General features: G+C 47.9%; 1 protein-coding gene across 4 annotated transcripts in view; it reads left to right on the forward strand.

Moving 5' to 3' along the window:
• The window catches only part of dmxl2 (Dmx-like 2), a 46,632-nt gene that overhangs the window by 5,401 nt on the left and 28,686 nt on the right, over positions 1-12,545 (forward strand). For 2 of the 4 annotated variants that reach the window (XM_048262406.1, XM_048262408.1), the window contains exons 2-17: positions 1,738-1,863; positions 2,479-2,550; positions 3,016-3,094; positions 3,772-3,916; positions 4,714-4,780; positions 5,053-5,225; positions 5,635-5,812; positions 6,377-6,551; positions 7,324-7,530; positions 8,982-9,244; positions 9,610-10,342; positions 10,529-10,650; positions 10,755-10,862; positions 11,113-11,218; positions 11,386-11,505; positions 12,146-12,376. In XM_048262406.1, the coding sequence (XP_048118363.1) occupies positions 1,738-1,863; positions 2,479-2,550; positions 3,016-3,094; positions 3,772-3,916; positions 4,714-4,780; positions 5,053-5,225; positions 5,635-5,812; positions 6,377-6,551; positions 7,324-7,530; positions 8,982-9,244; positions 9,610-10,342; positions 10,529-10,650; positions 10,755-10,862; positions 11,113-11,218; positions 11,386-11,505; positions 12,146-12,376 (2,905 nt within the window). The remainder of the gene's footprint in view (positions 1-1,737; positions 1,864-2,478; positions 2,551-3,015; positions 3,095-3,771; positions 3,917-4,713; positions 4,781-5,052; positions 5,226-5,634; positions 5,813-6,376; positions 6,552-7,323; positions 7,531-8,981; positions 9,245-9,609; positions 10,343-10,528; positions 10,651-10,754; positions 10,863-11,112; positions 11,219-11,385; positions 11,506-12,145; positions 12,377-12,545) is intronic. The other 2 variants (XM_048262407.1, XM_048262409.1) reach the window with 1 other exon arrangement.

Below are 12,545 nucleotides of genomic sequence, written 5' to 3' on the forward strand. Positions count from 1 at the left end.
CCAGGCAACACTCTGCACGTTGGAGACCTGCGTTACTGCCGCAGTTGTGAAGTACGTGTGGACGGCAGGATGTGCCACTGTTCAGGGAGCCAGGAGGAGAGACCAAATGGCTCACAGCAGTGTGCGTGTAGGAAGCAGTGTAAGGCAGTGAGTGCAGTAGTGTTTCATCCCTCTAGGATGGATAGATGTTTGTGTTCATCAGAAATTAGTGAGTTTGTTGTTTGGGATAAAAGCGTCTGCAAAATGAATAATTGTGAAAGAGTACTTTAAGTGTGTATTCAGCTCCACTCCACTCCTCCTCCTCCCGTGATGGCAGGCATTTCCAGGGAGGTATTTTAAGCATGGCTAGCCTGTGCGTGACGGTGACCGCCTTTTAATTTCCTCCATAATGCTCGCCGCCACCGCCACATCTCCACCAGCTCCATCACTGTCTCGCCCCACAGCCTGCAGCCTGGTGGACTCTCCGTAGTGCAGACACCATCCGCATCAAACACATGCACAATAATACTCTCTCTCACACACACACACACACTCACACACACACACACACACACACACACGAAGTGTATACATACAGCAAATGATTACGTGGAGCCTGATGACCCAGGCGGAGTGACTGTGATGTGCTGAGTGAGCGTCTCGGCACGTGTGTGTGTGTGTGTGTGTGTGTGTGTGTGTGTGTGTGTTTGTGGGCTGCACTCCCCTAAGTTTTCTGTTCCCATAAATAAATCATGATGAGGATGGGAACGGTCACGATGTCCTGCAGCGCTGGAAAGAGAGGGAGGAAGAGAGAGAGAGAGAGAGAGAGAGTGGGAGAGTGAGCGAGAGGTGGGTTGGGGAGCCTGGGGGGAGGGAACAACCGTAGGGGAGGGCGAGGGAACAACAGGTGCTGCACTGGGCCACGTCAGGAGTGATTAGCTGCTCTGGCTCCCCCCACACCAGCACCAGCACCAGAGCACCCTCCCCTCTGTGCTGGAGGGCTTCCACTGCAGAGTCATGGTGCAGAGCCAGGTTCCCTCCACCACCCACGCCTCCACCCGTACCTCTCCAACCCACGGCCTTGTGTGTGTGTGTGTGTGTGTGTGAGGTGAACGCACAAACGAGTACAAAGCTAAGCTAGCGTAGCTGCCAGCCACCACCCCGGGGAAAAGGACACCCGTCCCACAGCCAGAGCCCCAGTCCTAGTCTGGGCCGGCCCGTTTGTAGCGCCACAGGCCCACACGCACACTGCCTGGTGGGGAGAGGGGGCAGTGCAGGGTCAGAGAGACAGAGTGTGCTCAAATTTGTTTCAGGTTGATGGAATGTAGGTGCTGTGGAAGTAATTCTGTTAGTGCTGTTGTGATGTAATGGCAAGAAAAACCTGGTGCTGATCAAAGAAAAATCAAAGTGATGCAGAGTCTGAGTCTGATTGTCTTACCGTCTCGCTAGCTGAACTGGCCATTTTCGCTGCAGGTGGGAATTCCTGTATTCGAGGGTCATGAAAAAGTTATCCTGTTTAATGTGAAACTGAAAACACTGTTGACTGTCAGCAGCTACACTAGGCTACTCCTCATTGTTATAATCTGAATAGCCCTAAAATGAATGTTGTTATAATCTGAATAGCCCTAAGATGAATGTTGTTGTTATAATCTGAATAGCCCTAAAATGAATGTTGTTGTTATAATCTGAATAGCCCTAAAATGAATCTCGTTGTTATAATCTGAATAGCCCTACGATGAATCTTGTTTGTTTTTGCAGGCCTATGGATCCGGCTGTGACATTGTCATCTTGGCCAGTGACTTCGAGTGTGTCCAGATCATTCCTGGCGCTCAGAATGGAAACATCCAGGTGGGCTGTGTGGAGTGCTCCCATCAGCTGGGCAGGGTAAGTCACCATATGGCCCCTCCTCCCTTCTCATGCCCACAAAGTCCTGCTGTGATGCGTTTACTTGCTACTGCAGTGTAGAGTTGTGCAGTATATGGGAGATGATGACCTACAGACTGTAGTGCAGTACATGGATAAAATGTCTGATTTGAGAGAGAGAGACCTTTGTAGCTTGTTGGTCATGTGTATACAATGACTAAATTCAATATGGGTTGCCTGGACAAAATGAAAAACCCATGTTAGATATGCTATTCCTTGTGTAGCTAACACTCATAATGAATTTATTTGCATGCTATTGCGTGTAACATTGTGGGAAATGGGGCGTCATTTCTGTGCTATTTAAAGCCATGTTGATGCAGCTCTTTCTTCCTCTGGGAGAGCGCTTGCACCTGATCCTCTCCTCTTCATGAGCCCACCCTCTCGCCCCCTCTCTCTCTGCTCTCTCTACTTCTGAACAAGCTACTTTAAAAACACACAAACTGAGGCAGAGACTGTGCTGTTACCTGCCATTTCTCTCCTTCATTCCAAATGCTTCATGTACCATGTTACTCCAGCACTGTAATGCCTTGTGAAGTCATCTGGTGGGTGGTACTTAAAACGCTTATTTTTATTTAGATTGCAGCATCCTATGGAAACACTGTGTGCATTTTTGAGCCAATAATCACAAACCCAAACAAGCGCCATAAGGTACGTATAACCTCAACGGCGAGGTCATTATGAAATTCTGCTATTAATTATTCAGGCTCCCCTACTATGTGGCTGTTGTGAGACAGCCCAAGCATTGTGTTTCTGAGGTACAGCATTTCTGCAAAAATAGCCCCATTCAATGAGAAAAGCTAAACACTGAGGGCTTATCATGTTAAGCATTGTGGAGTACTCCAATTGCATATATCTTGCTTGTTTTCTGGCTATAGGAAGTGCCACCAAGAAAGCCTTTGTTGTTGCTGCATTCATAATACAGACTTGGCTTGCAATTACAGTTTCCTCCTTTTGAGGTTTTGCACAAAGACTTTGGCAAACTAAAGCAGTTATTTAAATGCCTTCCCAGAATCTGCTGTTAGTAGCGTAATTAAAAGTGTTACTGCCAGCTTGAGAATTATCTTGCAGGGTCTGTAAACTTGATGCTGAATATTAAATGTGTGCCCTCCACAGCAACTCAATTACCAATGGCAGAAAACCGGACAATTCTTCCTCAATGCTATGACCTACAATTTGGCATGGGATCCACAAGGTAAAAGCATCTTCATTTGGATGGTTTTGTATTGACTGTTTTGTAGCCATCCCCCCACTCACTGATTTAAAAAAACAAAAAAACAAAACAAGAAAGCTATGTGTAGGTGAAAAGAAACACGATCCTCAGATATTTCACTGCAATCAATGTTCTTCATCCTCCACAGCCTCTTTTCTGTGGATGAGTGTAGGCAGACTCTGAGACATGGGGATTTTGAATCATGCTATTAATCATGTTTGTCATGGACTCCTAATCACCCCTAGGTAGCTGGAGCCCAGTGTTTGGGCTGGAGGCGGTGGCTTTCTTGTTATTTTGGGCCTATAGCATGACAATAACCTTTGAATACTCACAGGGCTACAAGGGAGAGCAAAGCAAATGAGCTATGACAATATCATGCCTCGAAAACAGTGCTCATGAGTTATCCTGTAGTCCCTACTCTCTATCAGTGCTCATGAGTTATCTGTTAGTCCCTACTCTCCATTAGTAGTTCTGAAGCTAAAGCCCAGCTGTAACTGTCATGGGCTCCATAGTTCATTGCCAGCAGCCGTTTTTCTCACATCTCCACTGATGTTCAAGCCCATGGGGCCCTACACAATGTAGCACGTGATCCACGCCAGCTGGAGCAGATGTTTTCAAGGCCTGTGTTGTGTGATGATGTGTGATGATGCCCCCCCCAGGGAACCGGATCCTGGCGGCCACGGAGAGGCTGCAGCTGTGGGCACCTCCGTCCTGCGACACTCTGGTGGAGGAGGAGGACAGCCAGCTCGCCGACGACAAGCCCCACCCCGTCCTCAACGACTGGAAGTGTGTGTGGCAGTGCAAGTGAGTGGCGCTGGCGGGCGTACGGGCAGGCGGGCGTGGCGACGCGGAGACGAGCGGAGGAGCCGACACGACATGTTCGACTCTGACAGGGAGAGAAGGGATTTGGGAACCAGCAGGGGTGTAGGACTTCCATCTGAGAACATGTTGCCTTTGTAGATCAGACATTTAGGATTTCATATTTTTAATCCAGCATATGATTAGGCCTCTCCTTGTCACTGCCAGCTTCAGTGCTGAAATAGTATGTCTGAATCGCTCAAACCAGACACATCTCATATCGGCCTCTGTGAAGGCATCCATCCACAGTGTAGGAAAGCACAGTGAGAGGAGCACTGCCCTTGATAGAGGGGAAAGGGAAGCACATTAGAAAGACTACTAACTGCCGAAGGCTCATTTTACTCGTGCTGCTGCAATGGAGAAGTGAAACCATTGAGAATTTACCCAACGTACAAGGGGTGTTGTAATTGACAAAACCACAGACACATTCAGTTTCCCTCGGGTTACTGAAAACAGTGTGTCACTGATGGTTTTGATACCTCCACAATCACACTGAGAGCTCCAAACCACTTCCTCTGACACGGTTGTGAGGCCGCGCTGATCACAGCCTGCAGCTGGAAAACCTTTTGTCCCTTTTGTGTCCAGTGACCATGTAGTTTCAGGAACTGCAAAAAAAAAAAATCTAATTTGAAACACAGAAACAATATTTATTTTCACCTTTAAATATTGGACTTTCCACAGAGGGAAGTTTGTAAACCAGTGGTCAGCCTGTAGTGTCTTATGTTTTGTGTTCTATTCTTTAGGACTGCAGCGGCGGTGCATATAACCAAGTGGTCTCCTGATGGGGAGTACTTTGCCACTGCTGGGAAGGTACATCTACTGCATGATGAACTATCTGCATTTTACTGGCACTGTTAGCACATGACTGCAGAAAAAGATGATGAAAAACTGAAATATGACCTCTTTATATTTTGTGTTGTGCACAAAACTTTTGAACACATATTATTTGTAATTTGCACTAAGTTGGGCCTGTTTCCCTACACAAGCATATTGTTTTTCTTACGATTTATGTTTTTGTCATAAAATGCCTGCAGAAACTTTTGCCCCTTTAACTTGGCCTCTTTGTTGTTGGTCTGTGCCAGGATGACTGTCTCCTCAAGGTGTGGTATCCGACCACGGGCTGGAAGTCTGCGGTGGTCATCCCCGAGGTGCCTGACAAGAGGGCCTCTTTGGTCCACTTCTCCTTCGTCTACCTGGCTCACCCTCGCACAGTCACTGGCTTCTCCTGGAGGAAGACCAGCAAGTACATGCCCAAGTGAGTGGGTCCACAGCAGACAGCTTTAGTGGGGTAGACCGAAATGGCATGCACATGCCAAGAGATTGATTCCTAATGGATGCACGTGCTGGACTGGAGATTGGAAAGCTAAATGCATGGCGCAGCAGTGCTGTACTGGAGACTGGAAAAAGCATTTTCTCAATGACCGCATTTCAGTATTGATTCCTCAGTGCCTGCATTCAGGGGACAGAGAGAGCTGTCTTTACGAGCACTTTGTGATTCACAGTAATTTGAAACAGGAAGTCAAACTCAAAACAATAAGAGACGTTATGACAAAATTGTCTGATCCAAAATCCCCTTCACTGAGGGAGATGGAGTTGTTGATTCCTTTTTTGGTGTGTGTCTGTGTGTGTCTGTGTGTGTGTCTGTGTCTGTGTGCGTGCTCAAGGGGCTCGGTGTGTAACGTGCTGCTGACCTCCTGTGCGGATGGGATCTGCCGCCTGTGGTCAGAGACGCTGCTGCCGGAGGACAGCCTGCTGGGAGGGCAGATCTCGGAGAACAGCACCAGCTCCAGCAGCAGCCTGCCCCACTTGGGCCAGAAGGACAAGATCCAGCACGCTCTGGAGGTGAGCGTCCCACACATGTGCACACACACACACACACACACCTACACACACACACACACACACACACCACACACACACACACACACACACACACACACACACACACACACACACACACACACACACACACACACACACACACACACACACACACACACACACACACACACACACACACACACACACACACACACACACACACACACACACACACACACACCTTCTTCTGTTTTTCATTCTTTCACTGTTTCTGTCTCTCTTTGTCCGGCATGCTCTGTCCTGCATGCTGTTAGCCGCATGCTGTAAGTTCTGGTATTCACTTTCTCTTTAGCGAAGTAGCTTCTGCTCATCCTTGTTCTGTGCGCTTACTGAAACTCAAAGCCGCAGTGTGCTCAAAGCATTGTGGGTGATGTGTTCATGGCCTGCCGCTTGCTTCTAATAGAAATATTGACTCTTGATCTATATGCCACTTCCCTGTCTTGGCCTTTCCTGCTTGCGTGTGTTTGTATTTGTTTGGACGCCTGATGGAGTGCTCTGGTCATCTCTGGTTGCTCTGCCCTGCAGTCCATCCACCACCTGAAGCACCTGCGGCGTGGGCGCAGGAGATCCTCGGCCCTGGTGGCCCACACCGAGCTGCTGCCCAGCCAGATGGGCTCTCACGAGGTGCACCGGCACATCTCACACCATGCCAACGCCCTCTGCCACTTCCACATCTCCGCCAGCATCAACCCCAACACGGGTAATAGCGCCCACTGGCTACCTTCTTCTGAATGTAGTGAATTGTTTTTATTTTTTTATTGCTTCCCTCTGCTTCTTCTATTAAGCTTTTGTTTGTTTATGTTTTAGTTCAGAATGATCTGTGAAGCACTTTGAACCATTCGCTTCATAAAATAAAATTGTAGTATTATTACTACAAGACAGGGACTCTGAGAAAATGTTTTCTCTGCAGCAAATTACTATGGCCTAGTGGATATTTTTCTGAAATCACAGGTTTAATGTACCTTGGAAAAAGAAATGGCAAAACAACTTCACTCCTTTAAAGTTGTCTGTAGTGGTATATTCTGTCTGATACTTTCTTGTGCTTTTGTTCTAAAGGAACTCTCCAGCATTAGCAACTGCCCCAATGGCGCCCATACTGTAGATCTGTAAATAGCTAAATTATTGATCTCTTAACTGCAGCACCATTTACATTGATTAAAACTAAATGATTCAGCATTGTCTCATTGAATAGGCTCTACTCATTAGCAAATTCCTTTCACACCCTCTTGTGGTTGGTGAGCCACATGCTATTTTAAGTCAGTCATTAACTTGAAAGTGAATTAAACTGATATAATACACATACATGTATGCTAGTCTCTCATTTTACATGTCAACCCTCAGCATAATATCTAGGCCCATATAGTGTTAAAGATGGGCATCAGGTATGGCAGCAGCATACTATCTAGGCCCATGTAGTGTTAAAGATGGCGGTAGCTGTGAACTTCAATGACTCACGCTCTTTGGTTCCTCAGACATTCCGATTGCGCTGGCCGGTTCCCTGTTCTCCACGGACGAGCCCAACGGCGGCTTTGTGGTCCACTGGCTGAATAACAAGGACCTGAGCTTCACCACCTCCATGGACCTGTTCATGCAGCAGCTGCGGAAGCTGTCGGAGCAGCAACTGGAGCAGGCCGGCGAGGAGATCGACCCCGAGGGCTCGCCCATGAAGTTCGACTTTGGTATGTGAAACACAAGCCGTATATATGAACTGAATTGATATGAGTTAATGGTTATTTTATTACATAGGCCAGACAGGGATGAAAGCCTGGAGCACAAAAACTATAATGCAGGGTTCCTATGCAGTATGGAAAACCTGGAAAAGTATGGAATTTGACTTATAATTAAGTAAAATTCCATATAATAATATAAATAATTTCCAGGTCTGTGAACCTGGATAAGTATGGAAAAAAACAAACAAAAAATGTGAGTGGACCTTCCAACACAGAGCTTCCTCAACAAAAATTATCCAACAATGGGTGTGAGTTTTCCAAGGGCTAACTTAATAAGCTATCGATCTAAAATAGCAAAATGTGTACATCTCTAGGTCTTATGGTGCCCATGTCTTGTCACAGGCTTCTGCAACATAGTATTATATTATATTATATTATATTATATTATATTATATTATATTAAAATAACTTTAAATTAATTTATTTAAATAATAAACATTTATTTTGCACTTTCCCCATTGCTGAAATTAGGGCTCTCAGTCAATGAGCAATGTGTCTCATGCATTAACCAAAGCTACTGTATTGTGTGGCATGTGAGAGTGTTCAACTGATCAACTAATGTTTGTGCTTAGGAAGTTTTTTGTCAGAATCATAATCAAATAAATTTTGCCAAAAATAAACAAACAGCTTTAGGTATTTTATAGCTTTGAGATCATTTTAGGGCCCCTACTTTTTTTTTATCTTTTGAGGTCAAATTCCCGATATTGCGGTAACGACGTTTCATTTCCTCCGGTTGGTGAAAACAAAACCTTGTGGTTCTATTTATTTATTGAACACTATGCTGGATAGAATGGCAAAAGTGTTACAGTCTGAAGTTGACGACAGCTGGATTGAGCGAGTGCCCGTACAAAGTGCCAGCTGGCTCGTAGAAAAATGACCGGACTAAATTATAAGTGTAATTTTTTAAATTAATTTCCATACCTTTTTTACCGTATCTCAAACCAGAAGGGGCCACAATGTTGAAAATATGTTCAGAAAAATCAACCTAAAAGTTTTGAAATTTGAGAATGGAAAAAGTATGGAATTTTGAAATGGAAAATGTGTAGGAACCCTGATAATGCCTGAAGAGACATTTTAGAGATGTGGCAGTTATTATTGATGCTTCAGAGAATCTGTATATGCAGAATCAATACTTTAACAGAGAAATTCTCAAAGGCTGAGGTTTTCTAACATTGCAGAAGTGGTGGTCATGTTGTGGAACTCTGACTTCCTGCCATGTTGTGTTGTGTTGGTGTGTGGTGAGCGTTCTGGCACATAATGGCTGCCATGCATCACCCAGGTGGGTGCTACACATTGTTGGTGGTTAGTGAGTCTCCCCCATTCAATGTGAAGCGCTTTGAGTGTTGAGAAGAGCACTATAGAAATGTAATTTGTTGTTGTTGTTGTTGCTGTTGTTTCAGAGGTGGACGAGATGTCTGATAAAGCCTTGTCCGAGCACGAGGAGGGCGAGCAGGAGGGCAGCACCAAGGCCTCGTCGCCCGGCTCTAGCAGCAGCGTGCCACTGCCTACCATGCTGCTGGACAGAAAGATGGAGACCCTCACCCTGGAGTGGAACAAGAGCCCCGACATGCTTTTCACCATCCACCCCGTGGACGGCTCCTTCCTGGTGTGGCACATCAAGTACCTGGACGAGTTCATCCCTGGCATCTTCAGACAAGTCCAGGTTGGGCCGATGTGACTGTTTTAGTGTTTGTCTGTCATGCATATTAAGATACCATGGCCAAGACACTAACTGGAACTGGTAAAGCATGGTGATCTTCCAGCACCAGCACCAAGAAAATGTATTGTGGAAAATAGGTTGGGTGAAGACATCAAGATCATGACTTTTGACTCCCAAGAAGGACATGTAGATTGAAAATTGATGATAATTTGTATGTACTGTAAGTCTCATTAGAAAAAAGCATCTACTAAATTGGAAAATGTAAATATTTTGAGCAGTACAAAGTAGCTAGATGAATGGAGAAAAAGCACTAAGTGAGTGCTAAGCTGTTGTTGTCCACTGGTGTAACGTGTCTGTTTGTCCCCCAGGTGACGTTCTCCTCCCGCATTCCTGTGGCTTTCCCGACGGGCGACGCCAACTCCCTGAGCAAGAACATCATGATGTACGCGTGCACGCCCAGCGAGGTGGACAGCGCTGCCGAGCTGGAGCAGAAGCGTGCCGGCCGCCGTGTTCCCCCCCGCAGTGCCTCGGCCTCGGTGAGCCTGGGCGCCTCGGCCCTGGCCGCTCCGCCGAGCCACTCGCTGGCTGTGGTGGGCCCCGCCGTCATGATGGTCTCCAAGCACGTGGACGGCTCGCTCAACCAGTGGGCCGTCTTCTTCGCCGAGAAGTCCGCCTTTGCCAGCGTGCTGACCGTCTCGCACAAGTTCCGCTACTGCGGCCACCGCTTCCACCTCAACGGCCTGGCGTGCCACACGGTGCTGCCGCTGCTGCTGACCTCCTCGCACCACAACGCGCTGCTCACGCCGGCACCGCCCACCGAGGGCAGCTGGACGGACAACGAGGGCGACGAGGAGGGGGGCGGCCGCGCCGGACGGGGCTCTCTGAAGGGCTTCCCGCGGAAGCAGCTGCGCAACGCGGCCACGCGCACCTTCCACGACCCCAACGCCATCTACAGCGAGCTGATCCTGTGGCGCGTGGACCACATCGGGCCGCTCTCCTGCACGGGCGGCGTGTCCGAGCTGGCGCGCATCAACTCGCTGCACACCTCCGCCTTCTCCAACGTGGCCTGGCTGCCCACACTGGTGCCCAGCTCCGTGCTCGGTGAGACGCCTCGCCACCCCGCACCACCCCACCCCAACCCACATCTGACCACCCTTTTCAGACCCTTCTCCCTTTGCTCCATTCTCCACTGTTGATATTCAGTAATAAATTGACAGTTTTGACTGGTGTGCTGATTTCTCTCGGTCACCTTTTTTCTGTAACGTGCCTTTGAATTGCTTCTTGCAGGCACCTACTGTAACTCGGCCAGTGCCTGCTTCGTGGCCTCCGATGGCAAGAATCTGCGGCTGTACCAGGCGGTGGTGGATGCGCGGAAGCTTCTGGATGAGCTGTCAGACCCCGAGACCTCTGTAAGTCCCGCTGACACGCTTGACAGTTTTTAATTTCCTCACGCTGGTATTGACGCGAGGGGAGAAAAAAAATAAAGAAATGATTACTTTCTCTCTCTCGGTAGAAACTTGTTGGGGAGACATTCAACATTGTCAGTCAGCAGTCTACTGCCCGCCCAGGCTGCATCATCGAGCTGGACGTCATAACCAACCAGGTCAGGAACGCAAGCCAGGTGATCTCAGGCTGCTGCATGACTCCAAAACGCATGAATTATTTATTCATTCATTATTTATGTGCTAGGCCTCCGTTCTCCGCGTGAGCTGCTGTGTGTGGTGTACTAGTGCTGTGAGAGTGCCGTGTGTGAGGATGTGCTCCAGTAAGCTGTCAGCGGGAGTGTTGGTGGTGGTGAGGTGCGAGCGGGGGGGTGGGGGTCAGTGAGGGCTGGACTCATGTTCTGTCTCTCTTCTGTTCCTCGTCTCCAGTGCGGCTCCAACACACAGCTGCTCCACGTGTTCCAGGAAGACTTCATTTTGGGATACAAGCCTCATGATGATGCCCCTGACTTCAGCACCTTCCCATCCTCCGAAGGTAGCGCAAGATTGATTTCTGCTCATAAAATTTTAATTAGACAGACATTTGACTTAATTGGTTTTTTTTTTTTTTTGTTTTTTTTTGAAGCAGGATTTTATTAGCAGTCTCATATGGCTCTGTAATTGGAAAGTGTTGAGAAACATGATTGCTTTGTTCTGATCCAGAATATCATGCGCCCCCGTTCTCCGAGAAGTTCTTCCTGGTGGTGATCGAGAAGGACGAGCAGCACAACTCCTTTGTCCAAATGTGGCACCTGCACCTGAAGTCTGTCCAGGCCTGCGTGGGTCAGTATCACCAGCCCACTCCACCTCATCTACAGCCAGCACATGGTGTCCATTTGTCAAAAAACATTCATGCAGCACAGAGCAGCGTTAAACAAGTGCACCATTTCATTTATCTTTTTCCTAATTTATCTAATCACCTTTTAATTTGATGGCAAGTGGAGAAGGAGTTTTAAACTAATTATCATTAGTTCTTTAATTAGATAAAGAGGGTGAAAAGCCAGACAGTGAGTAATCTCCGGTGTGTGTCTGCATGTCTGTATGTGTTCATTAGCGCGACTCTTCAGCCATGAGCTAGGTGTTAATGAGTGCAGACAGATGTTGGAGTATGGAAGTGGTGCTACCTTTGAAACCTGAAAGCCTCCACCTCAGAATAGACCAGAGTTGTGATCTAGCAGCTACTATCTCAGTGAAATGAAAGCACCAGGCTTGTTCTTGGTGTTGGACTGTGTATTAGGTCCACGTTTGCGTTCTAATGTAAATGACGTCTTTGGGGCTGTCCTGAATCATTCTGCTGTCTAATGTCACCTCACTCCTTCTGACCCGGATGAGTTAACAAATTCTAGGCATCTCCATCTGTTTTTGTTCTTTGAACTCATTAATATTCTGTGTGTGTGTGTGTGTGTGTGTTGTTGTTCTTCAGACGAGCCTTTGGTGCCGGATGTGTTCCAGAACCAGCTGATGGTGCCGCAGACGGCGGGCAATGCCGAGTCGTCCCCGGAGACGTCCCCTGGCCAGAGCCCTCTGCCCCGCTCCTCGTCCTCGGCCAACCTGCAGTCGGCCAGCAAGCTCATCCTCAGCTCCCGCCTGGTCTACAGCCAGCGCCTGGAGCTGCCCGCTGGGGTGGAGGTCATCCGGGCCACCCCCTCCGCCGGTACGCTCCTCTCCTCCTGGGGGGGCGTGTAGTGTAGTGGGCCGTAGTGGACGAATGTTGAGAGAGGGGCTGTAGCCGCGGGGGTCTCAAACGCACAGCAGTAGCCAAAAAAGCTGGAGGGTCACAGCTCACCCACAGTCATGGGGTTAGAGTGTCCAGTTTCATCAGA

This window comes from Alosa alosa, chromosome 14, assembly GCF_017589495.1.
Source record: "Alosa alosa isolate M-15738 ecotype Scorff River chromosome 14, AALO_Geno_1.1, whole genome shotgun sequence".
NCBI classification, from domain to species: Eukaryota; Metazoa; Chordata; class Actinopteri; order Clupeiformes; family Clupeidae; genus Alosa; species Alosa alosa.